Source organism: Dromaius novaehollandiae, chromosome 17 (assembly GCF_036370855.1).
Source record: "Dromaius novaehollandiae isolate bDroNov1 chromosome 17, bDroNov1.hap1, whole genome shotgun sequence".
In the NCBI taxonomy this organism is placed as follows: domain Eukaryota; kingdom Metazoa; phylum Chordata; class Aves; order Casuariiformes; family Dromaiidae; genus Dromaius; species Dromaius novaehollandiae.
In genome coordinates, this window is record NC_088114.1 from 11739263 (window position 1) to 11766020 (window position 26758).

At 41.4% G+C, this 26758-nt stretch overlaps 1 protein-coding gene across 5 annotated transcripts in view; it reads left to right on the top strand.

The window, feature by feature from the left end:
* CABIN1 (calcineurin binding protein 1) overlaps positions 1-26758 on the top strand; it is a 129410-nt gene that overhangs the window by 58297 nt on the left and 44355 nt on the right. For all 5 annotated transcript variants that reach the window (XM_064522186.1, XM_064522185.1, XM_064522189.1 and 2 more), the window contains one exon: positions 1868-1981. In XM_064522186.1, coding sequence (XP_064378256.1) covers positions 1868-1981 — 114 coding nt within the window. The remainder of the gene's footprint in view (positions 1-1867; positions 1982-26758) is intronic.

A 26758-nucleotide genomic window follows, 5' to 3' on the forward strand; every position in this document is an offset into this window, starting at 1 on the left:
ATTGGATTGCAGAAATACATATTACAGAAGCAGTACAGTAGAAAAAGTGTATAGCTAAAGCTTACATACTTTGCTTTCTTTAATCTTAATTAGACAGTCTGTGATAATAATTAAATTCACTGATCCCCTGACTAGCCACAAAGTACCTTGTGATATTTTTGAATGAACATGCATTTGTCCCACACTAAAGGGAGGCTATCCAAATTCCCCTGACTGTCTCATATTTGCAGTCATGAAGGTCCCTGTATGAATACATATATCAGTTCTCTGAATGAAGTGTTTTTGACATTTCTAAGTATCTGTCTGAGATTTCCAAAATTCTGCTCTCTTGCACATGAATCCATAATCAGCGTTTTGCCAGAGGAGAGGCTCCCAATCTGGTAAGACAGTGAGGACTTCCACGTGGTCACTGTCATTAGGACAGAAGCACTTGGGACCGTGCAGGGTTTCCACTGTTTCCCCAGAATCTTGCAAAGAAAACCACCTGGAAAACAAGCTAAGAATCAACCTGGAAATTTGTTAATAATCAAAAAAAGAGTATTGAGGTGATATTACAAATTAGAGGTAATATTACTGGTTGGATGGACATGATTTTATCAAATTTATGGTTTGTAGGAGTGCACCTCCAGCCAACACAAATCAGAATCCGACGTTGTCATTCGTCTCTATAGAACAAAACATCTTCCTACTTCTTTTATCTTTTCTATAGTAAAGCTATCATCCTCTAAAAAAGCCAGTCTAACTCTCAGCTAAGAAGTCATGAAGTTGTTGAAGGAAAAACTGAAGTAAAGCAAAACCTCTGTCAGTGAAACCTTACAATTAATAACTGGCCCGTCTGTTAGTACTCCAAAGCAGCATGTTTTGCCCAGAGCCCACAGCTGTCTGTAGTTTCCACCTTGCACAAGAGATGTTCATGTCAGACCTTGTACTGCTCAAGGGTAATACTTTTATGAATTTTTGATCTTTGTCTCTCATTTAGTCCCTTACCAATACTTTCTCCGTTAACTCATTGAGTAATATTAATCCAATCTGATGACAGGCATAGAATTTTCCACAGAGATTAAGTAAAATTACATGGATATCAATGGCAGGGTAGAAATAAAAGGCCTAAATGAACGCCGCTACTAAAAGAAAGCTGCAATTTAAGCTTAAGGGTTGCCTCCTCTCTTTGGCCTGCTCGCTGGCCAGGACATGTTTTTTGAGCTGCAAACTGTGTGGTGGTGTAAGCCACGGCGGGGAAGAGCTGGGGAAGCCGGAGGGGCTCTGGGAAGGGGCGGGATGGCGGTGCCGGGGGGGCCTCTGAGGGGGCTCGGCGTGTGGAGGAAGCCTCTAGGACACCCTGGCCAATTCCTTCCACTGTTTGGGGAGAAACTTCTTATTTTATACAGAAAATATTTTATCCTGATAACTATAATTCAACTTTTAACAAAAAAAAAGAAATAGTAAGATGTATTAAATGCATTTACAGTTCAGATTTCTCTAGGTGACCAGAGATGGACGGTGGATCTCAAGAAAATGAAGAAAAGCCCAAGTCAGTTTAAAAAGGGAGGGGAGGGGGGCAAAACCCCAAACCTGATGTTAGGCAGTTGGATTCAGAAGCTTTAAGGCATTGACTAATCCTCCACCTCCGCCAGGGCCGATCAGCGCAAGCGCTCGCTCTGTGAAACGAGCTTGCTTTTCCCCACAGAGGGACATCACCGAATCGCACGTCCAAACACCATCTGAACCGAAGCTTTTACTATCATGCAGCAGCTCCTGGGAAATTGAGAGATGAGCTTGTCGGTTAATAAATCAAAGCCAGGGAATGTGCAGTACTTTTAGCTGTGGTGCTGGAAGTCGCTCACGTGTCGCCTGCTCTTCCCCGCAGAACCTGCAGTGGGCCCGCGACGTGCTGCTGGGCAGCGGCAGCCCCTGGCAGCAGCTGAAGCACATGCCGGCGCAGGGCCTCTTCTGCGAGAGGAACAAGACGAATTTCTTCAATGTAAGTTTATACTGTTGATAAACATACCAGTACTTTCTCGGCTGTGGCTTAACACCTGCTTCTCCTTCGCGCAGTTTGCTAAGGGAGAGTAACGTGGGATTCAACACAGGGGCATTAAATGAGCCACCTAAAAGGTGAAGTTGTATTACAGAGGAATTTGCTGGGGTTCTCCCCTCTGAAGGAAAACATGGAGACGGTTTATTCCTGATGTGCTTAAAGAGATGGGGAGGGAAGCACCAATGGCTCTCAGTTGTACATTGTTTACCACGTATTTGGTAATGGTGTGCTTGGTGGTTGAGACCTCTATAAAAATTCTGCATCTGTTCCTCTTAATTATCCTCTTCCTTGTTTACTCGGTCTCAGCTGGACTTGCACTTCTTGGAACAAACAAAAACTTGCTCGAAGAGATCTCAGGCGTTGGAAGGAGCTTTGCTGTGTTCAGCTTTGGTAGTGCCTCTGCAGCAAGGGGAGCCTGAGCAGCTCCCGGCCACGCGGGGCAGCAGCTCGCTCACGCGGGTTGTGCCTGCACCTTTGGGGTCTTTCAGACCCTCTCTGCCTTGCTCAGTAATGTGGCACACAGCATGCTTTTGAGGCTCATCTGAGCACTTTCATCTAGCAAATTCCCTGCTGTGGTGGAGACTCAAGATATCGATGTTGTCTTTAGTATCTCCTGCTTTTCTGAGATATGTTGTAGTTTTTGTGGCTCCTGCTCTTTTGTGATAGGATTCGGTAGATGTTTTGTGGCTCACAATGTGTGGAAAGGGCCTGGGGATATTCTACTGTGCATTTCTGGGCTATGTGTCTGCTGTATGGTTGCCTGTGATTGCAATGACAGAATTTTAAGTCTCTACTTACCTATCCAGTGCTATGTTTCTATCTCTGTTTTAGTATTTGTAATTCCTATGGCATTTATTTCCATTTTGCACCTGTTAACATCCATCTTCTTTGCTCTGTGTTGTGCTAATTAGCACCTCTGTGCAAACTTGTGTTAAATATGATATGTGCTGTCCTCTGGCTGTAATCCCTCAGCTAGGCTGAACAGCTAAGAAATATTGACAGCGATTCCAAACTATTGTGGATCAGTTTGCAAAAAAACCCTTCTATTTCATTCTATCTTTTTGAAAAGAAGCTTTGATTAAAAAATACCGTCAGCCTGAGAGGGTTTAGACCACGCAGTTGTGATCTGGCTGATGACTACCTGACTTTGTACTGGTTATTCCCCTGCAATATCTGCCTGCTTTCTCTGCAAGAGTCCTGCAGTGTCAGTCATTAACTCTTCAGGCTGGTGAACGTCTTGGCTCTGATCCATCTAACACAAGTATTCTCACAGATGTTGATGAAATTATTAAGCATGCTTAAAGTTAAGCGTGAGCTTTGTTTGATCAAGGCTAACTTGTTCATTATTGCAGATTTAAGTGTCAAGAGTATCTTGTATTTACATATATGAGGAAGCCAAGCAATGTGTGTAAGGGAGCGTTTCTACTTGAAAATGTGAATTACCACATTAGGAGAGACCAGTGGTTGATGTATTTCATATCTAATTTTTGAGTGTCGATGTTAAATAATTTAATTTAAAGATAGATCCCATTGTATCCATAGTTGGATGTTTCCAGTATTTTAAAAAACAGTTGTTCCTGACTCCAGATAGTGATCTCTTTATACACTGAAGGATGAAAAATGTTAGCATAGATACTAGACACCTGTACAATAATTCTGTTTTTTAATTTTAAAAGTACTTATTTCCCATAATTTAATAATATTAATTTTCTTTAATATGAAGTTAAACATTTTGAAGTAAAAGATAATCTTCAACAGAAGGTACACACTAGCCCAGTGCAATATACATGCGGTACTGTAAGAAAATAGAGAAGATGGTGAATATGTTGCTCTTGGCTTGGACTTAGGTCTGCCAGTAGATAAAGACAGGGTTAGTCAAGAGTCCTCCATGTAGAACGCTGTCTTCAGCCTTGAGACACTTCAGTCTGGGGACTCTTATCTCGAGTGCTCCAGTGTATCTCAGCTATGGTGACAAGTATAACCAGCACATGGAGTGCCTGAGACAGCCAAAACAAGTTGAGGAGGTCTTTGTGAATTGGTGCTAACATCTTGACTTTTCCTGCAGACACGTCATGTAGTCTTGCTGTTGAACAGGTACAGTATGCATTATGAGCTTAGCATGATCAAATATTTTGGCGGTCTCATTTTCTACTAGGTACATTTTCAAAACCTCCTTCAAACAACGCTCTGCGTAGAACACATGGCAGTAATCCAATCCAGATGACACAGACATAGCATAGTGAGAAAACCCAGATCCAAGAGAGACATGGCTACAAATGCCCGTGAAAAAAAAGCTGTTAGTGTCATCTGACATTCCAGAATTGTACAAACCTGAATCTGCGAACAGCTTAGAAAAAAAATCTCTAACGTTGCATTGATTTTGCCCGGGTTAAACCTCAAATAGTTTGTTCTCATCCAAAGCTCTTAGCCAGGCAGTGGGAAAGCAAATGTGCTGCACCATCTGGGTCAGTGCTGAGAATACAGACTTGTGTGTCATCCGTTGCATACAGATGGTATTACAGCCCACTGTCCCTGCTAGTGTCTTCACATACAGAATCAGGTGATAAAATAGAACTTTACAGAGCTCTGCACAAATACGCAGTCACATCTAATCTTATAAATAAAATGCCCAACTTTTTAAAGATTTCCTAAGCTTATTAATGTTCTCCAGGGCTATTTTCAACAGAAACTTTGCTTAAAGTGTTTATTTGTTTCCATGTAACACATTTGGTTTTATTTTTTGAGAACTCTTTGGGCTTTTTGATACAAAAGAGTTAAATGAATGTCTAAATGGCTTTGTGTAGATACTTTACTGTTGAAATACCTTTTTCTTTTGAAGCAGTAGAGTTAGTGTTTTTAATCTCTTGTACAGAAGATTCAGGGTTGTTGAAATTATAGCTGACTCAATTTTACATGTACAAACAACAGCGTGTGAGAGGGAAAGCTAGCAGCTCAAAGACTAGTAGGGACTGTGCCAGCCTTCTCTTCCCAGACATTTTATAAATCATGCATACTCCTAGTAGAATTATTTATGAAATGTTTATGAGAGCACTGTATGAAAAGAAATGAACCTGGGTAAAGCTGTCTCCTTTTAAATTTTACTGCAGGACTGCAGGTCTGAATCTGTGTCACATTCTGTTGTCTAATTTGTTAGCTGTCACTTAGCTGTGGCTAAAATTTCTTTGAAATTATCTATTACTGATTTCAGAATGAGGTGAAAAAAGATATGTTTGCTTAGCCCTGATATTATCTTGGTTGACATACTGGAAGAATGTCAGGATGCACAGAACTTCTCTTTCTGTGCTTCAAGAAAAATATGCTTTCTGCATTATTGTATCTACTTGCTTCTCAAACAGAAGAAAACAGCCTTGATGTTACAGCTAGGACCAGAGGTATTTGCATGTCTACTGCTCTGCCAGCGGTGGGAATCATTGTATGAATGATTATTGCAGTTGGACTTGCAGGAGTTTTAGCTGTGTTTCTGTAAATGAATACCCAAATCTTTTTGTCTGGCCAGTTACACATTTCTCTATAGCCTGCATGTATAAGTACTCGCCAGCATTTTTCCTTTTCTCTCTCTCTCTCTCTCTCTCTCTCTCTCTGTGTGTGTGTGTGTGTGTGTGTGTGTGTGTGTAAATAGATACAGAGACTTTTTTTTCTTTTTAACTTGAAGAGATCTCCAGAATGGTTTCCATAGTAACTAAATTAGAAATCAATTCACCAGGAAAAAAAACAAAATATTGCTTTATATAGTAGGGTGCTTTTTTGGTTCAGATATCATGCCACTATTAATAAAACAAAGTTAAACTCTGTGCACAGATGATGGGTATTCATCAGTCTGTGAGTGGGTGGTGATTGTGGAAGAAGTATTTTGATGGTTGAGCTCAGTGTATCAGTAACTTCTCCATATGGTTGAATATACAGTATTTGTATTTTCCTGGCACATTCTCGGGGGGTAGGGCAGGGGAGAATAATAATCTGTTGTAATAAAGATCTTGGTGTCCACCTTTAGTAATTGTTCCCCACATATAAAAATATGTGCTGTGCATGCACACAGTATACTACAATTCAGACATTCATGTGCATCAAGTCTTGCAAGGCTGCAAACTGTTAAGGATAATTGTTCTAATTTTACTTGGAAAAGAAGCACAGTATGTTTATAATCTGCTGTGTCTCCAAAGCTCTTCATTCTGTGATCTGAGTAAGCAGGGTCAAACTAAGATAGCAGCATTCATCAGGAGCCAGCAACTGAGAGATAAAAGTGATTTCACTTTAATTTGGCTTTGTTCATACTAAGTGTGTCAGGGCACTGGCAGTAGACCTATGCTTTGCAGACCTGAAAGCTCTGGACACTGAGCAATTGAAAAATAACCTCTTAAAGCTGGTGCTACAAGTTTCTAGGGATAGTTCTTGGTATAGGGCAGTGCTAGCCAGTGGGCATTTGCTATACGGGTTAGCTTTTAACAGAGGAAGTTCATTCTCTAGTTCTGTTTCAGATTCTGTGAGTTGCTTCTCTCTGTCGTATCAGCCAAAAGTTGATTGTGAAAAGGAGAGCAGGCTGCCAGGTCTGACTCTGCTTTGTAATTCTGTACAGGCAGAGCTAGATGGGTGAATTTGAGATGTAGGAATTGAAGGCCGTTATGAAGTCCCTAACAGAAATTCATGGAGGAGAAGTTCATCAGGGCTATTAAAATAAAGCCAACAACTCTGCCTCAGGGCTCCTGGAAGGTGCGAAGTTACATCACGGAAGTTTCATTGTGTACTGCAATTGGTCTTACACCTTCCCTTAGACATCTTTACTGATCACCATCAGAAATACGGCACTGAGTATATGAGTTTTTCTTCTGATCTACAGCCCTTCTTTTGTTTCTGTCTAGGCTCCTGAGGTGTATCCCGCGCATTAGTGGTTCCCTTGACTTGAATTAAAATGCAAAATGTGTTACAGAATTTGATGCTTCTGTTGGCTATGTGATGTGATGGAGATAGCTAGCTATATATCATCCAAGGGAAGAATGAAATCCAGCAGGTTTGTCTGAACCTATCCTAGACTGTTGTTCTGACCAGCCTGAATGTTGACTGGAAGAATCCCCAAGTATCCTGCAGGGCCAAGGGCAGCAATTCAAGGCTGATTGTGTCAAGTTGACTGAAGCCTCAGGTTAATTGTTTCTTACTGTGCACTGGAAAAGCCTGGAAGCACAGGAAGCAGCAGACTAAGAGTTCATGGAGTTTCTACCTCTCTGCTCTCCTTCCTGGCCTTGGTTGGGAATAGGTCTGGGTTACTCTTGTCCTGCTCGTAGATGGTGTATGTCTTCTACTGGCAAGTGTGCTTGCAGATCCTAGGCATCTGCGATGTGGAACATTTGTCGTCTGGGAGAAGTAACACTGTTTGAATCAGATTGCAGAGAAAGGGAAAGAACTCGGAGAAACTTGTTGTTTCTGCATGTGAGTTGAGATTCTGTCTCAGGATAGTGAGAGTGGGGGTTTAATCATGTATGGGGGCTCTAAGAGAATTAATGGTTATATTTAAGCGTGTTCATGATTGGTTGCAACTCTCTGAACAAATACTGGTCTTTTTAGCACTTCTAATACTTCATGAGAAAATGAGCATGAGAGGATGCCAACCGAAGTATAAAAAAAAAAAGTTATTAGTGACATCCCAGAAATCACAAGAGTGTAAAGTTATTTGATTTTGCCCTTCTTGCTTTTAAGTGTTTTGAATACCATTTTTATGTAACCACAAGAGAAGAGAAATCATAAAGGAATCAAGACAGCCTTATGTTTCTTATTAAAAAAAAACAAAAAACAGAAAAACCTCCAACCCGCCTTTGATTCTAGCAGCTGGAAAACGAAGCAAATTATTAGAGTTGGTACCATTTCATAGGTGGTATACAGAAAAAATGATTAGGAAAGATGACTGCCATTAACACTGACCTTCTGTGTAGTTGGGTAAAACAGAGTAGTGACAATAGTATAATGAAAACACGTTAGTAGTCTAATGTATTTATGCTTCTTAATGTGGTAGGGAGATAGAGACATCTGGTTAGAGGAGGGTTAAGTCCTCACCTACTATAAAAGATAGAACTGTCTTTAATCTTTTCAGGAGATGGTTATATTATAGCTGTGAAATGCTTGTGCTTGTGTTCTTCACTGCGTAGGGTATCGGCTCTGAGAAAGATGGTTTTCTACTTTGTAATAGTGCCACGCAGTGAATGCAAATTCTTACTGCTAGCTTTTACTGATTATGAAGTATTCAGAGGTTAAGCTAAGTAAAAGATGTCTCCCTGATATATATTTTCTTCATCTGTCAGGAAGAGCCAGCTACTTTATGAAAGGGTTTGACAGTTCAGAAGCTGGCACTGAGCGAGCAGTGCCCTGGTGTGCTGTTAGGAGGCACTGTGCTGCAAGGGATCTGCTTGAAAGCGCTCACGTGAGCCAAGGCCGTACAGGTCATCCAACACCTCTAGTTAACAGGAGATAACCGGTGACCTTCCTATACTGTGTTGGCAATACACTGCATTAACAGCCTACCTGCCTAACTTGCTTTCTCTGTGATCTTAGTAAGTATTTCATTGCTTTTCCTACATTCCTGTCTAATGTCATTATAAAGCTGTTGTTCAGCTGTGTCAGGAAACCATTCCTGTTTTGGGTAAAGAGATACTAGTGCAGAAAGCGTCTAAAGAATGAATTAAAAACCCTCCAGGAGTCCCTTCTGAACCAAATTATTCTATAATTCTGTGACTTAATTTATAAATAAAATCAGCTCTATAAAAGGCAGTTGATTTTGTGATTGTAGTATAAGCTAAAGGACATGTACATTTTCTTAACCCTATCATGGCTTTTCTTCTCATCTTTTGCAACAGTCTGGCAGACTGAAGGTTTGGAAGACTGAAACCCCATCAGTTCTTCCCATACTTTGTTCCTCGTCTTTTGTCCTTTTTGGTCTTTGTTAATTTCCTCCATTTTCCTCCCACTTACCCTGCTCGGTGCAGCAATGCCGTATCGCAGCCTCAGATGTGTAGTTCCCAGCGCTGGCGGTTACATGTCCATTGAACAGAGGATAGGGGAGCTCATACTAACTAATCAGTCTCACCTGCCTGCAGATTAAGGAAGGCATGTTTGCTTTGGTTAAACAGAATTTGTATTTAGGAGGCTATTTTTGCCTCAAGTCTAGAAGCTTTTTTTTTTTTTTTTTTTTTTTTTTTTTTTTTTTTTTTAATGAAAGCTTAGATTTTGGATAATTTCGTTCCTTAAAATGCATAATGAGGGGACAGCCTAGCCCTTCTCTGAAAACATGACTGAAGGATAATTTTTGCGTAAGTAAATGTATGGAAGAGAATTAGTATTGTTTTCTCTGCCTCTGTGTTAAATTGACTGATATCAACGTTTATATTCAAAGCAGGCAGACATTCTGTGTGGAAAAAGCTAGCTTTTGGAGAATCTTTATATTTTAGTTAAGTCTATTAATTTTCATTATTTTTCTTGTCTAGCACGGCAGATATGTTCCGTTTTTGGGGGGAGGAAGATTTCTTTTCTGACTCTACCCAACAGTTGTTCTTTGGCCAGTGGCAAGCCATTTTCTTACTTTATCCCATTTTTTCCATTTGTAAATTTAATGTAATTCTACTCATGCATCTCCTGCCCAGGCTTTTTAAAGTTTTAACTGAAAGAATGTTTGTAGTCAGTGCAAGTGGGTTTGTTCTGTCTCATGCAAATCTTAATGCCAACTCTCAAAACAGAGGTAAGCAAGGAGTTAACTGTGCAAATGAAACTTTCATAGTGATTGGATTAAGACCAGAAACCCAATAAGCAATGAAGTCTTAAAGTTGGCTATAAAAAGCTAGATAACTTTTTCAACCTCTGCCCAGCATGTTATTTACAGTTCTTCGCTCCATCCTCTTGGAAAAACAGAACTCATCAGTGAAAAATGTCCGTCGTTCACAGAGTTTTCTGACTCAATATATACACGCTGTTCTTTCTGGCTAACTTTGCAGGCTTCCAAGACTCAGCTAGTAAAGATGCCAATAAATCTAAATCCCTGGAGATACAAGCATGGGGTTTTAAACTGTTGCTTGTGCCAGTGGATATTAAACAGCTATTTTTTCTATTCTTTTTCCCTAGGAAAAGTTTCTCCTTTTGTTGAGTAGATGAATTTCTAGACAAAGGTAAGCTAGGGAACAAATAATGCTGAAATAATCTGAAGATAAGGCCTTGTAGAAGAGAGGTTGTCATGAAGATTCTAGTGTATTACAGGACATAGAGCAGCTAGTTTTAAAGCTGGATCTTAAAAGTTGAGCAGCAGCTGTTTTACCACTCTAAACAGCATTTGAAAGGTGCTGGTTTGCTGGAATACTACGGGGTGAGTGTCCTTTTACAAATGTGCAATGAATAAATCCATAATTTGATTTTGCCATCTGCTAACTGTGTGTCAGATATGGATCAGAGAGTCACCTTAAGACACTTGATGGGGTTAGTTTAAACTTAGGTTAGGTTCTTTCCTTTAAAAAAAAGTTTAAATACAATTTTAAAAAAAAGGATAGTTTTTTTAATATTGTAGGAGAGCAGAGTTTTGAAGATTATGATCCATGACAGGCCTTTAAATTATATGTTTTTATATTGAATGTCTACTATCTGGTTATCAGATTAGATGAGTTATTAATCCTAGCTTTATCATAGAAATAAGTGGCAAGAACTGTATTACATCAGTGTGGACCAGTTCAAAAATAAAACAAGGCAAACAAACCAAAAAAGAGTAAATTTAGACTTTTAGAAGCAAATCTAAGTAAAATTGTAGCTTTTTAACTAGCTGGCATCAGCATTTTCCTTTTTACTACAAATTCTCATAGCCTTTGACTGAAAGCTTTGACAAAAGTCTTTTTAAAAATTAGCAGCAGTGTGTAGAGCACAGAGGAGTGTTGAACAGACATGTAGTGTTTATGTGCCTGAAGTCATACTTCATTGTCTTTATATACCCTCTTCTTTTGTTCTGAAACTGATAGCAGTACTCTCTGAGGAATAGAAATTTAACGGATGTATAGCCAGAATCAAAAACTATTCAACACAGAGTAATTTTCTTCAACAGTTCTCTTAGGTGAAGCTGTATGTGATACATCCAAAATGAAGTATGTTTTTTTCACTGTATGTGTTTGATGAGATGTTTCTACCAGTTGTATGTTAAGACATTTCTGTGACATTAATCAATGCAGTTTCTTCCACTTCTATATATTTCATTTTGAAGATGCTTCCAGGGCTGCTTTTGAGGCAGCTGTCAGTCTGCATCTGTTCTTGCTCAGTATGGCACTCGTCTGTCCCATATTCCAGATATGACAGTGAGGCTTTTTCATTCTAATACCTTGTCTCTGTGAAAAGACTAACCTTACTCTGAAGGTTAAAGGAGCCAAATGGCAGTAAGTGAATACAAAACCAGCTACCATTAGATGCACAGATCATACTGCCTCTCTGAAACCCTGTCACGATTTCATTCTGCACCTGTGATGGTTTCAATTTGCCTGGCATTACAGTCATTTATTATAACTTTCATCTCTGTGAAAAGAAGAAAATTAATAGTGAAAGTAATTTTATTTATTAAAGCAGCATATGTCATGAGAAATACTCCTGGAATTACAGTTCTCAGCAGAAGGATCCAAGTATTTTTCATGGCTATGCATTGCCTCAGTGTGAAAATGAAAACAGGAGAATGCGGGATGAGAGCAGAGTGATACAAGTCTGTGTACACATGTGTGCACGTGGAAAGCATTTATAGATAAATATTTTTAATTTAATGGCTACAGCAGGATATAATTGGCCAAATTAAAATGGATAAGATGGGGATGAAGAGATAAGATGGCAGATGATGATAGGTAGGAAGATATGTTGTTGTTATGCTGTAGCTAGTGTGTGAAGAACTGTTCGCTAGCTGACAGCAGTATCGCTGTGTTGAGCTTAGATAAAAGATATTGGAGCGGGAGTTGTTTGACTAATAGTACTCCGTCTTTGGCAAAAGTCCTAAAGTTAGGGGAGGAAAAAGGTTGAATATTGTGTAGCGTGTGTTGTTGTTCCAGACTGCTTGGCTCCTGTGGAGGAGGTAGGATTTCCTGGCATAGTATGAACACCTTTTGGCGTTTACATGATAGCTAGTGTGTGAAACTACAAGGGTGGACGCTCAAACGGGACGACTTGCTAAGCCTCCAGAAAGGAATTAGAAGGAAATGTGAGTGAGTGGCTGAGTGACAGTGATGAAGTCCGCGGCGGGCAGTCTTTGAGCTCGCTCCTCTGGAGCACTCGGAGGTGGTGCTGTGGAAGCAGCGCGACAAGGAAGTTCCTCGGAGAGCGTGAGTGAAAAATGGCCGATTTCCAGCAGCCTCGTGACCTTTGTTCACGGCAGTTGCCTATTCTTCATCTCCGTGAGTGAGATTACTCACCTCCTGTCAGTAAACACTTTCACAAATTTGGCTTTTATGAAGTTAATTTTTCTATAGGTTAGAAGAAGCAAGATCAGAAAAAACGCAGACCTTTCACTTGAGGCACTTCCTAACGGGTTTTCAGAGTGAACTGGGAATTTTGTCAGCCGTTCGGTTTGCTGACACAAAATAAAAATCGGAAATGGAAAACTCCTACCAGGTCTTTTTTTTTATCTTTATCTGTTCAGAGCTACTCCCTGTATACTGTTTGGTAGACTGGATCCAGTAAGAGTCATTAATTTAATGGCTCAGGTGTTTGAGGTAATTTAATGAGCTTGGTGTAACAACCAGAATGATTTCTGTTTACACATAACTAGTTTGTTCCTCCTAACAGGCTGCACAAAGGGTTTAGGAGTCTGTGTTGTGGTTTTTTGTTTGTTTTTGTTGTTTTTTTTTTCATGGTATAACTATCAAATATACTATTGCAGGGTCATTGAGCTCCACTTATTTGAGCGATACTGACTCTATAGTGGCTGTTGTATTTCCAGTGGGGAAAATGAGGACAAAGCTGAAGACAGGCTAGTGTGCCGTCGTTCTTCTCTGCCGGTGCAGCTCATCTGCGGAGAAGTGAGTAGCCATCCCAAACTCTGTGACACTTTAACCATCTTCTGTCATGACTGATCTGCTTAATACACACACGGTATATTTTTTGTGGTTGCAGTCTGTGTGTATACCACAGCTAGCAGCAGATTCAATGTTAAAAGACTTTAATAGAGTCATAAATAAGATTTCTAAGAAAAAGTACAGATTACAGGCTTATTTAGTGGTATAATTAAGAGGAGACTTTCAACGTGAATGCTGTGCAATGGTTTTAAAAACATTTTCCTCTTACTGTAGGGGAAAATACTCGTATTAGGAATATAAGTGTTAAAACAAAATGCATATTTTAGTTACTTCGTAGCTGAAGTACCAACAAAGGAATAAACTTTTTAAAAAATTGTATTTGGTGACATTGAAAGGTGATGTTTTCCTACCTGTAATGAAGTACTTGTTCCACAGTCTAAAAAGAAAACCAACTGATTTTGTTTGCTCTTAGCCTAACAGCTCTCTACTGATGGTCTCACTGAGAATTATGTCCCAACAGAAGGTTTTAGGTCAGGATATATTCATTCTGATTTTATTTCCAGTGAACAACAACAAAAAAGTATTATTCTGAAATAATTATACTAAAGTGAGTGTTGCTTTCAGGATGAAAAATAACACCACTTTACATTTTTTAGCTTTTTCAAATAAAATGTGCAATTAGGTATACAGATGAATTTTTAAAAAGTTAAGCTAATTCAAAACAAAGACTGAGATTTTTGGAAGGATAAGCTTTTGCCAGATATGTTTTAAAAAAAGAAAACTCTTGGTTTTTATCTTTTGGTTGCAACAGCTTTGAGTAAATAAGCAATACTCCATATAGTTTGTAAATAAAACATTAAGGTATAAAAGCATTAGAAACCGACGAAAATTGAAATTAATGCTAGCTAGTCTCTTTCTTGTATCAGAATTGATGGGAATGAAAAATTAAACAACTCTGTCTCAGGAAAAAGATGATGAGAGATTTAGAAATGCTTTCAGTTCTAATATTCCCAGATATTACTTGGAATCCAAGTGAGGACATCTTCTTTTTTAACTTCTCAGCATAGCTTTGAGCTCCCTGCTTGTGAGTCAAAATTGTAGTAATACAGCCATTTTATTTTAAAAAGTAAACAGAAGCTAAAATATTGCATCTCTTCCATATCTTTTGGAATGAGATGTTCTTGCTGCTTTGCTTTTTGCTAGTTTCTTCTCTTTAAGTAAATGAAAATTCACCAGTTAGTGTCCTCCTGTACAGGAAGAGTTACTCTTTAGACTTTGCCCTCTCTGGGTCTTGTGGTCATTGTTGTATGCAGATTTATTTTCATCTTAACCTTGCAACGGTAGCCTCCAAAACAGTAGCATAGAAGTGATCTAGAAATGTTTCACAGTTTCATAAGTGGTCTACAGTCCTTGAGCACAATGTATCCGTATCTACATCCCAGAGAGGAAACACAATTTTCTCCAATTAAAAAAAAAAATCATAGAAAAATGCATCCTGATTGCTTTGGCATCAACATCAAACAGGTTCTGCAGGTAGTGAATTCTTGTCTTGTAGGGATTAAACAGGAGCAAGAGTATAAAGGACTTACTATATAAGAGTATAAAGGACAGTTTTACTCTGTGCGTGTGTGTGTGTGTGTGTGTGTGTGTGTGTGTGTATGTATATTCTGGGAGAAAGAACAGTAGTAAGGTTGAAGAATAAATAGACTCTTTTAAGGCAGGGATAAAAGGAAAGAACTCTTACTTTTAAAGGCACTGGGAAGCAATTTAATCTTAATTGGAAAGAAATGTCATTTCTACCAGCAGCTAGTTGCCTAGAGGACTTAATCCTACTCTTGTGACTGACAGATTTCCAAAACTAAGACTTTGGTGAGGAAGATGGTAACACGATGACATACTAATGCACTTTAAGAGTACTGTGTGGAGGTTTTTTTTGGTATGTCTTATAGAAGTATAAATGCTGAAAAGAATGAAACAATACTTCCAAGTCCAGTCTCAACTATTTCCCATCACAAAGAAAAGAGTGGGAGCTGCTTCAAGGTGCACTCCCTATACTTCACCAGCGAGGGGTGGGACAGTGCGTGTGATCCAGCTGGAGGAAACACAAAGTCTAATGGCTCTTGATCGGTGGCTGTGCCTGGGTTTTCAGCATGGCTCAGCTGGGTTACAGAATTTCAGAAGCAGAAATTTCCCCAAAAAACAATTTTAAGTACTTTTGAGATCATCAATATCTGAATGAGGAATTTTGGAAAGTCCGGTCCCATGCTGAAATTCAGAGATATCAACTACCATGCCATGGAAGTTATGATTTCAGCTTGTGTCACCTGGCTTTGGAGACAGTGGGGTTTATTTTAGGAACATCCAAGTGCTCAGGAAGCAACAAGGTTTGAATTAGGAAAGGGAGGAGGAGGAGACAGACAGGACTTAACTGCCTTATACATTTCACGTCGTGAGAGTTTATGGCTTAGGATTTAGACAATCAGTTGATGTGACCCTGCTGACAGTGTGTGGGAGAACACAAAGAATTAGGTAATAGTAAGCAGAAGGCTTTTTTTAGGTTTTTTGTTTTTCGATTTTTGTGGGGAGGGTGAATTAGTAATCAGTATTACCCTCTTTCAGAAATCTTCACTAGAAATCATTAGAATTCATTAGAAATATATTCTGGGCACAGCATTGCTGTGACAGTGTAGGTAGATGCACCATTCAGGTGCAGGCCTATTTTTTGTGTTATTTTGTCACTGTCTTTTCAATATGTCACTCTTCTCCCTTCAAAATCTGACAAGTCTCTGCTTGCTTTTTGTGAATAATCAAGCTAGAATAAAATTTCCTGCATCTGTATGTGTTCTCAAATCAATAAGGTAAAGCGAAGCAAAGTGTCTTTCTTCCTGAAAACTTCTGTCTGAGAGCTGTCTCCACTGGCTGCCTGAAGCTGACAAAATGAAAGGCCCACCAGGAGTTGAGTCTGAATCCGAAATCTTTTAAGTATTGTGGGCTGCAAGGTGAAGACAGCAAGATGTATACCACAGATTTCTCTTCTAAATCTCTTTTCATTTCCTCTTATTCCTGTTGCTACCTTTTGACATACTCCTCTCCTGTTTTTCCATTTGCATTTACTGTTTCTTCTTCCTTTTGTCCTTTAACAACAGTGGTTTAAATGTAGTGTGTGGACAAATAATTAGGTACCTGCATATTATTCTATTGTCTTAGTTTTGTCTTTAGAAAAGACAGCACGTGGTCTGTGTGCAATTCCCAAAATAATAGCTTCATCCATAGAAATTCCTGCTTTTAAGAAGAATTTCTAATTTTTTTGAAATTTGTCCAGTGGGGTATAAAATGGTATTGAATTGATTAAGATATCCTTTTACAATCAGAACTGTAGTTTTCAACCACGAGTAGTAATTAATTGTTCTAAAGGATTGAATTACCCTTACTTATTGAATATTGAAAAGAGACAGGTGTTGAAAGGAAGTCCTCTGAAGGCCCAGATTTGGCATTTGCCGTTCCGTTTTCCCTTTAAGATTCAAAGGGAAGTAAAATGGACACAGTTTCTAGCTGTTGACCTCTTAATAAACAAGAAATATAAACCTGTGGATGAATAGGAGATCATCTTCAGAGAACAAAATTGGTGAATATTCAAGGAAACATGAATTATACTTTTTCCCCCTCCATTTTCTTCACTCTTCTTAACCTCTCTTCTGTTACCTGCGGACCACTGTGGGAGTTTCGCTTTAATGCAGGTATCGCTATTAAGAGCTATATTGTTTTATTTTAGGTTATAGCAGCCCACTCTGCTGCTCTGCAGTCGTAGTCTCCTCATAGTAGTCTCAGCACTGATGGAAAAGAGCAATTGATCTGGAAAATACTTGTATAAGAACATAAAATTTCCTGCTCTGGATTAGATTGGGTTTTCTAGACAAGCGTTCTGATCTGATAGCTACTGTTATCTGACTGTTTGCAAGAAGATTAGAAAAATCTGAATTAAAGGTGCTGCTGAAGGAAGAATGCTTTCTAGTTCCCGTAGGACTTCCATTGCCCCAGAATCTTGAGATTACCTTTGTCTCTACAAGAAAAAAATGCCATCCCTAAACGAAAACAGCATCCTACTTCCTTAAAACAAAAGACAAAATTTAGTCTTGCTAAGTGAAAATAGATTTCATGCTAGGATTTATGCTGTATATCCTCTGAGCTGAAGAAAGTGGAACAGAATTTCAAATATATATATATATATATATATAAAAATATATATATATATAAACCTTAAACTCATATGCCGTGTTTGTATGTCAAGCTAGCATCCTTATCTCCACAGTGCAGAGAGGTTGGGAATCTTTATGAATGTTTATTATTCACTCCAGAACATTTCATCAAGAAATCCCAGTGTGCAAGAGTTAAAAATGTTTAAAATTGTATGTGTAAAATCACTTCCCTCTGGTGTTTAGTACTGTGGCACTAGAGAGTATGTGCTAGAGTTCACATCCCAGTAGGTGATTCTGGCTGAGACATTCCTTAAGCTTTCCTGCAGTGTTATTGATCTAAAGACACAGGAGATTTAAAAAAAATCCAGTTGATGAAAAGAGATGCTTAAAGAAGGAAACACTGGCTGAAATATAAACTTGTAATTTTTTACTGGTCTGGAATAGCGCCTTGCCCTCCTCATTTCCCCTCATAAAGAACTAAAAAGGGGGTATAGGACGTGGTCTTTGAGGATTAACAGTTGCCCCTAGAATAATTGTTCATCTTTCTCAGACGTATTTACTGAACTGAAAGTATTCATTTTAAGTAATTATTTTTAAAAGGATAAATGTTAGGTCATCCTGTTGACTCTGGGCATGTTTAAAGTTCCCTATGATTGTTCTGTCAGTCTTTCCCGTCCATCCTTCCCTGCCAAAATGTACAAAGACGCACTGTTTTTGTTCTTATATCACTGGATTTAAGCTTAAAAAGCAGTAGATGTCAACTGTTTACACAGCCTTCATTTACACAGTGTCTTCCGAGTAATTAAATAATTAAGGAAATATATAATCCTTCACCCCCAATCAGCCAGAAGGCTTAAACAGATGTCCCAAGTACTTCCCTGCATTTAAAAAAAAAAAAAAAAAAAAAAGCCTTTGATACTATGTAGGATTATGTCTGAACCAAGGGTACGAGTACGGTGGTGGCAGCCCTCCGCAGCAGCCGTATCGCGGGGGAGTCTGGAGCGGGAGCAGAACTGTCCAAGCAAGAGAGAGGTACCGTAGGGGGGATACATAAATAAGGGGAGATTATTTTTGAATGAGCACTGAAGGTTTATCCCGTTTTCATGAGCACCAAGCAAATAACTTTATCCACCTTTTGCCACACCACTAGAGGATTTAGGGCATCTCTATAACGCATCTCCTAGATCCAGGAGGTGGAAGCACTGTGATATATTGCTGGTTCCCACAAAAGTACAGGGGATGCCACTAACACTTCACTGAGCCTGTGCGTTTTTATGCATTAGGTGATTAAATGTGAATTTTCTTGCTCAGTGGCACTGGCATTTATGAACATGTACATATGCAAGTAGTGCAAAATTCAGTTTGCTTGTGATGGTTCAGACAATTGAGGCGTAGTGCAGGAGTACACAATGCAGACTTGGGGAGGGAAGTTTCATAGTGATTTATAAAAATGCTAATTGAGAAAAAAATAAGGACCCTTTTGGAGTTGGACAGGATTGAGGATAATCTGGGATGAAAACCATATCCTTTTAAACTCTAAAGAGACAAATTTCTTTCCTCAGTTTAAGCTGGTGATGGACCTTCACCAAATAATGTTTCTATAAAGGCAATAGTGAATCAGTCATGTAGTGAATATTCCAACTGGTGATATTAAAAAAAAATCAGTTTTCTTGATTTGTTACAAAAAGGTCCATGAATACATTTCTGTATTTGTCAGATGGAAATAACGATACTTTGCTCCTTTGTAAAGCAGTTTGAAATGTAGGAACTAGGTATTATTATAATTCACGTTTACCTTTTACCACCAGTTAAAGTCGTCTATGTTCTTGCTGCTTTTTATGGAACCATGATTGTTCATTGCAACACCTAAATTATATTAATTAGAAAACAAGATCCTTACATTGCTGTGCTTATGGCTCAAAGGCATTTAGCTCTGCAGAATTTGTATGTGACATAATTTCCAATCTAGTGAACACCCTGCCCTTAAGCTATTATTTTAAAACATTTTAAGTTGTATTTAATTTCAGGTACAACAACTGCTTAATTTGCATAAATAAATGACAATATATAGCAAAAAAGCTCAAGTGCATAGAGGAAATGGGAGCTCTGCTGTTAGCAGTGAATGAAGGAGTAGATCAAAAATGGCAGGTCAAAAATAAGCCTATTTGCATTAACGCTTAGAAAGTAAGTATTCATTTCAGTTCTGTATTTAAAACATAAATCCATGTTATGCAGTCTAATGATTAAAGGTTAATGGATTTTTGAAGTGGCGGTGCCAAAACTGCATTGTCGTAAGTACAGAATGGGTTATTGCCTTCAGTAGCAAGATGTAAGATATTATTTAAGTGTAGTAATGCCCACAGTGATATCTTAGCTTCAGAACGAAAAAGCAGACCCTTACTGTTTAAATGGAGAGATAAATACAGGGTACTGATGTAATTTTATAAAAGAGAAATAGGATAACTAAATTATTCTTTTTTTTAAGACACTATTAAGCATTAAATGCCTAAGTAAATATATAAATAGGTATGTGTAAAGAAAGAAGGGGCAAGTTATAGTTCATGGGGCTTTCAATTTGAGAAGCTTAAAACTGATGCAGTAAGAAAAGAGCAACAAATGAAGGAATGAAAAGAAGGGTAGAAAGTGGCTGAAATGACAGGAAAACAAGCTAATCTTTGCAAACGAGTTTTGCTAGTAAACAGGACATATTTTGAGCACTTCAGAATAATCCTAGCAATTAGGAGGGGAGAGAACGCGATCCTTAGGAGAGACAAGGAGAAGGAAGCCAAAGCCACTGTCCAGCTTGCAGACGCGGCCGAGGGAGAAGGAAAGACGCGTGTTTAACGTTGGTGATGGAGAGGAGCAGGGGCAGAGCCGGCTGCGGGCTGGGGAGAGGAGGTCGGGCTGCGGCTGCCCGGCTCAGGTTGAGGGGGCCGCGGGGCGAGGTGCAGGGTCAGGCGCACCGGGGCGAAGGCCGGCAGCGGCCTGGCAAGCGCTTGGGCTTTCTTAATGAGAGAAGGACGGAAATCGGGGGAAGTACGGAGAGGGCAGGACGGGAACGCAAGCGCGGGGCAGAAGGCGCAGGCAGACCGTTGTTCTCCCCCTGAAAGAGGGTGAGAGAGGAGGAAGGATCCAGTGAAAGGGGGGGTCAGCGCGGAGTGCCCCGCGGCACTGCAGACACGAGATGAGCTAAACCCGGGGGACGGGGCGGGGAGGGCGCCGGGGCCGGACGGCCGGGAGCGCCGTCCCGCAGTTTGGTGAAGACCCCTTGGGGGCAGCGCGGCGAAGGGAGAAGCGGAGCCGGGGTCGGTGCCCAGCAGGCCGGAGCAGCCCTGGGAAATAGGTCACGACCGGGCCCGGGTGAGTGCGCGGGGCGCAGAGCCGAAACAGCCCCGACGGGGTTAAACTGGGTCACGGGATATTTGGGGAAGGCTCTGCGGGCAGGTGGGGGCAGATAACTGCTTGTTATTAGCGCCCGCAAAGCGACGGGAGCAGCTGTTTACTCGCTTGCCCCAGGCGCGCTGGCCCCGCGCCAGCCCCGGTGCTAACGGGGCCCGACATCCTCTGCCGACCGAGCCCGGGCTCCCGGCGGGGGCCGAGCCGCGCCGGCCCCGCCGCGTCAGTCGCCCCCGCCCCGCCGCGAGCCACCGAGTTGCAAAAGAGAAAAACCGCGGGGCCGAGCGCGGCGGCGGCGGCCGAGGTGCGTGTGCGGCGGCGGAGGCCGCGCCGGCCCCGCTGCGAGAGGAAGCGTGCGCGGAGCGGGGGCGGCGGCGGCGGCGCGGGGCCCGCGCGGGCAGGTGGGGCGCGGGCGGGGGCGGCGCGGGCGCGCTCGGGCTCCGCGGGCCGCGCCGCCCCCTGGGATGGGGAGCGCGGGGGCGGCGCGGCGGCCGTGGGAACGGGGCGGGCGGGGAGGCCGGGGGCTCCCTCCCCCTGCCCGGGGAGGGGAGGGGAGGGGAGGGGAGGAGAGGCGGCCGCGCTGGCGGGGCGCGCTCGGCTGCTCGGCGATGCCGCCGGGGCCGCGGGCAGCGCTGCCCCCGCCGGCCGCGGCGCCTTAGCCGAGGCCCCTCCCGCGTTCCGGCGAGAGCAGGTTTTACACGCCGGTAAGTTCTTTTTTTTTTCCTTTTTCCCCTTCCGCGCTCTGAGCAGAAGTGTGAGGAGCCGCCGGCTTCCCTACATGGCCGGGCGGCTCTGGGCTGCGCCTCCCCTCGCCCCTTCCCGCGGGGCCGCGCCGTCCCGAGCGGGGCCGGCCGGGGGCTCCGCCGCCCTCCGCGGCCGCGTCCGGGGAGCGCTCGCCGGGCAGCTCAGCGCGCGCTGCCTTGGGGGCTCTCCCGGACCCGCGCTGCTGCACGGAGGAGAATCCCGGGAGAAATGGGAGATGGAGGAGCCGAGAGAAGTTTGGAAGGGGGGACGCGAGGGTGAGGGACCTCTGCTGCCTGCCGTCGGTGTCGTGTGGGGTTTCCTGGCCCCCCCCAGTGGGATGAGTTATTTTCAGTTCAGCCCTAAAGCTCAGAACGGGCGACTTTGGTGCCTAGAAGAAGAAAGGAGACGGTAGGTCTGTGCAGATCATGTCTGGCACGGAGCAGCCCAGCTGTGATCTCTAGCGTGCACTCTGCTGTTTTGACGACGACGACAGCCAGGCTCACGCCGGAGATTCCCCTTCTTAGCAGTGACCTAACAGAGAAGCCTGTTGTTCGGTATCTATTTTGCATGAGCTACTATACTGTAGCAGCCGCTGCTTCATTCAGCTGGAGAGAGAGCAGCTAAGAGGATTCCAATTTAATGAGCAGTTTGTTAAAGCCAGTCAGCTTTGTCTGGTCACATGTTTATAATTTTAGAACGTATGTCTTAATTGCAGTAAATTCTGATGGGCGCGAAGCGAGTGCCACATGCTGTTTGCGGCACTGCCTGTGGCAGCTTCATGTTTCTGGGTTTTTTATAATTTGCTGCAGCATGTGTTTATTTGTGCAAAGGCAGATTTTTGTGTGTGCTGTGGGTATTTGCATGAAGCAGATCTAGAAGATCTCGGAGTTAAAGCATATGTTACCCTGCAAGCTGCAGGATATGTCTTTTGCATTGGAGCATATTCAGGTTGACATCTTGAATACCCAGATGTTATTCTAGCTGGTCTCAATAATATGACTTTTAGGTGCCTTAGCATCCTTGTCAGAGTCTGAAATACTCTAAATGTTGAGGCCTCCTTCACTCGCCCTCCCTCCAATAATTATTCGTGTTGTTCTCAAACAAATAGTTCCTATCTCATAATATCCCTGAAATCAAACACGAGCAGCCTGTGCCTTCTCTTCTGCCTAGTTATCTGAGTCACTGCCATGCCTTGTGCCAGATGAAGCTGCTATAATATTGCTGCTGGTTGAATATTGAAGCTCTCCTGTGTGTACTATGATTTGCATTATTGTAAATAGGATAATTTATGTATGGCTTCTCTGGTGTTATCAAGAATCAGTGGAGTTTAGTTGGGGTGCTAGGCACACTGTGGTCTAAAGGCTTGCTTGAACTGAAAATTTTCCCTCACTCTTTATAACTGGATAAAGAACATTCCTTTTAACCTCGTATTGCTGAGGGAGCCCTGGAAGCCTCTGAAAGCAAGACAACATAGGTGTTAACCCCCCAAAAGAAAGGTAAAATAATTGAAAAGCAGGATTAATGAAATTCCCTTTTGTTATGAGGATTTTTCTATCAAATTCGCAGAAGAAAAGATATTCTGAGGTTAGCAATGGGGTGCATAACAGTAAGAGAATTTTTTGCCTTTTATAGCAGTCAGGGCTGTCGTTCAGAGCCTCCACTTGCTGGGCAGCGAAGGGAGCTGTTCTACTGATGCTTCTCTAGTGCGGGGAGAAGAGATGATGAAATAAGTTTTCTGTCAGGTCCTAATAACTTCACCTGAAGATCTTATTTGGTGAGGATGGAACGTGCAAACTTGTGTAGACCGTTAACTGTTTGAGAGAATTTTGTCTTCTCTGAGACTTGGCTGTGTATCTTTCTGATTTCTAGTCATTATTACGGGAGTGTTTCTTACTGCTTATTTTACATAAGCTGCTTCCTCCTCAGCTTCAGCTCAGGAACAATCTGAAGTCCAGGGTGTGTTCTTCTGTCGTTCTTAAGCCAGTGTGAAACCTCAGACAGAACCGTGACCTTCAGATATGAACTAATTCATGTATTTGCAAATGTGTATCTTTATAAAACCAGCATTGAAGAAAAGGAGTAGAAAATGCTAATCGGACTTTACAGGATTCTGATTTGAGATTAAAATGTTTTTCCACTAGCTCCTGCTGTCATTTTACTTCTGTCAAAATACTGGCGGGATTTAAATTTTTGTTTGTTTTGGCTGTCTATTGCTTTTGTTCTTCTCCATGTTGATGAAGGGTGCAAGTGTTTCTCTACACTTCCAGTTTTTGTGAATATATAGAGAGACTAGAGATGGTACATGCGATTCTGGGCGCTTTTGAGAAAGCTTTTTAGAATTTGATGTCTGTAATAGTAAACTGTTGAGTACAGTTTTCTTGGTATAATTCCTGATTTATCTGCCATTTTACAGTTCCTCCTGGTTGGTGGAATGTGTTCATATTCCAGGTATTAAATACTGATGTTTCCTCATCAAATCCCATTAGGCAGTTATCTTGGTTTTTGTAAATCACTTCACAGTGTATTCAGTGAAATTTAATAGCTTTCTCCATGATCTTGACTTGTTTCTAAATGAGCTACAAAAATCGTATCTATGTATACTGTGAAAGTTGGGGCTCATGAGCTACTAAACATGAGTCTTCTGTCATAAGAGCTCTAATGAAAATTTTGTGTAACATTGCCAGCACCTAAACAGAGGTAATCATTACAGCTTTACATTGGCACGTCACCTCCTAGTTAACAACATGACTGTTTTCTGAGCAAGCTGCAGTACCTACCGTAGGCCAGATCTGTTTGCTTTCATGCTGTATTTACCTCAAAGCATCTTGAGAAGTGGAAAGAGCCTACTTTTTCATACTTATCAGGTCAGTCAAGAAAAGCTGGGCCTGACAGATTACTGAAGAGAAATGTACTCTTTTGAAAATTCCTTATGCAGTTCCCCAAAGTTAGATGACACCATGGCTGCGTGGTCCTTCTCAGCGCTTTGAGGTAAGAGAAACTTGTGTCTTAATGGTGCAGCTTAGCCAAAAGTCGTAATGTCATAAGGAAAATGTTCCCAGGTAACTTTATATTAATAAAGATGAAATTAAGCTAAAGCCTCTTCTGTAGTAGGTAAGTCATTATCATTTGGTTGTATTTTATGAGCTGCCATGCAGTATTACTTTGGAGGGTTATCTCTTTTCAAAAACTGCCATGGAAAAAACTTCCAAGTGTTCGCTGGACCTTCTGATTTCTGTTCTTTCAGACTCAAAGATCTCTTCCAGAAAGGATCTCCTAATGCAGTGTGTCCTATTGCTTTCGTGCTCACAAGAAAGACCATCAGGTGCTTGATTAGTATCATTTTCTAAAATGCTTGGATTTTCCTCCGAAGTGTCCAAGCACTGATCTAACCATCCAAGTACTGCTCCTCTAATTTTTGGTATTTTCTGAGATTTTTGAGTCTAACTTGGTGATATATTTGTGAAACATAGAGGTGGATGATGCTACTTTTTGAGCATCGTATGAATATGCTGAAATATTTTTCAAACACTCAGATTTTGTAGCGCTTCATCTTGATATTTTAGTGTGCGCGTTGTTACGCAGAAGAGATTCCAAAAACTGAGCGACCTGGAGAACGCTGTCAGTGCAGGGATTCTGCGTGTCAGCTGGGGGGCAGGAGCAGGCAGTTAAGCATTTTGTTTGCTCAGAAGGAAGGGATCTGGGAATGAAGAGCATTTTTATTGACATAAAACTTTGAATGTTTTGGTAAAAGAACTTCTTAGCACTCTGACCTGGTTTAAAATACTCAAAGTCAGTTGAGTTGTGCAGCTGTGTGTGGAGACTTTCTCACTGTTGAAATGATTGTCTCCTACGTTCTCTGTATTGGATAACCAGTAGCTGTTTTGTCTAGAAGGTTGATATTTAAGTAAGTGAATATGTGTTCCTTCAAATCCCGTGAAATTCTTCAGGCCTACAAAAACAGTGAAAGGTGGTATCCTGTACCAGAAAGAGACCCTCGTTGCAGTGTTTCAATGTGAAGAACCTCTGAACAACTCCTAAGCACATTAAAAACCCATGTTGAGTCTATAGCGTAGCTCTTAATATTATGAAGTTCGTGTCCTCCTCCTGTTTGCAGTGCCTTGTATACTGCACTGGGTGATGGCAGTGAATCGCTGTAAACTGTTTGGAGATAGACACCTTCAGGTACCCCTGAGGTAGTTGGTTAAGATACAGCATTTTTCCTTTGCTGCACTCATCTCCACCCAGCTTGAAAGTTAGCTGACGTTTTCATGAAAAATCTATATCTTCTTTTCCCTGTAGCAGCTGCCTTTCCCTTGGCCTGGCTGGACATTCCATAGATTGTATCATTCTCCACATCCTTTTGAACATCTGTCCTATGTTTTCCTTTCTTTTCTATTTATGCATTGTCCTGTTGTTATTCCCAGAGGGGTAGAGGGTGGAAAAGCTACCTTTTGAAGAGTGAGACATTTGAGACTTATCTCCAGACTTTAACTCTTCTGGCCCTGGATTCGGTAGCTGAATTGAACTTCTGTGTTTCTAATCTGTGTTCTTATTCTTTGTACCTAGGCTTCATTCTGCTGTACTACTCTTATATTCGTTTAAGACAGGAATGTTGTTAGAATAGTGTTAGAAAAGTAATGTACTAGGCTTATTGTTTTCAAGTGTTACCACAGGTAGGGAAAGTTGATAGTCTTATATTCTGAAGTGATTTTTGAGCTACCACCCTCCCCTTCAAAACTTAGGATCTAATACAGGTTAAAGTGTGTATACACTAATAGCTGTATAATGTGTGACCTCTGCGGAGATGGGAACAGCCAGTCTAGTGACAAGTATAGGGGTCTAGGTGAAAATCTCATGATCCTGAAACTTGCCGTTTTCCTCTGTTTGGAGCCCTGGAATTGCTGGCCCCTCCTGACCTTGTGTTAGCTTTTAACAGACAGCTGTGGGGTCGGTCTGTATGACTGGTCTCAGTTGCAGCCTACCAGCCCCAATATTCTTTCTGGTTCTATAGTACCTACTTCAGGAACAAGGATGAATAGGGCTTGACCTCAGCATGCCCCTGATAGAGAGCGGGACCTCTGGTAGACTTGCCAGGTGGGATGTATCTCCCCTCACATTTTTTATCGTTTATGACTTAGCCATCTAGACACCCTTTACGTTCAGGCAAAATCGGCGTCTCTACAGAGTAGCTTGCCTGGTCCTGGAGGTAGATCCTGTAATAGCTCAGGTAAGCCACATCACCCGGATACCTTTTTCTCTCTGTAAAAGGTTTCCAAGTGATTTCATCAAATCTACGTATCTATATCGTAAACATCTGAAGTTAGATTAGATGAATCCCACATGCTGTCAAGATATGAGTTTGC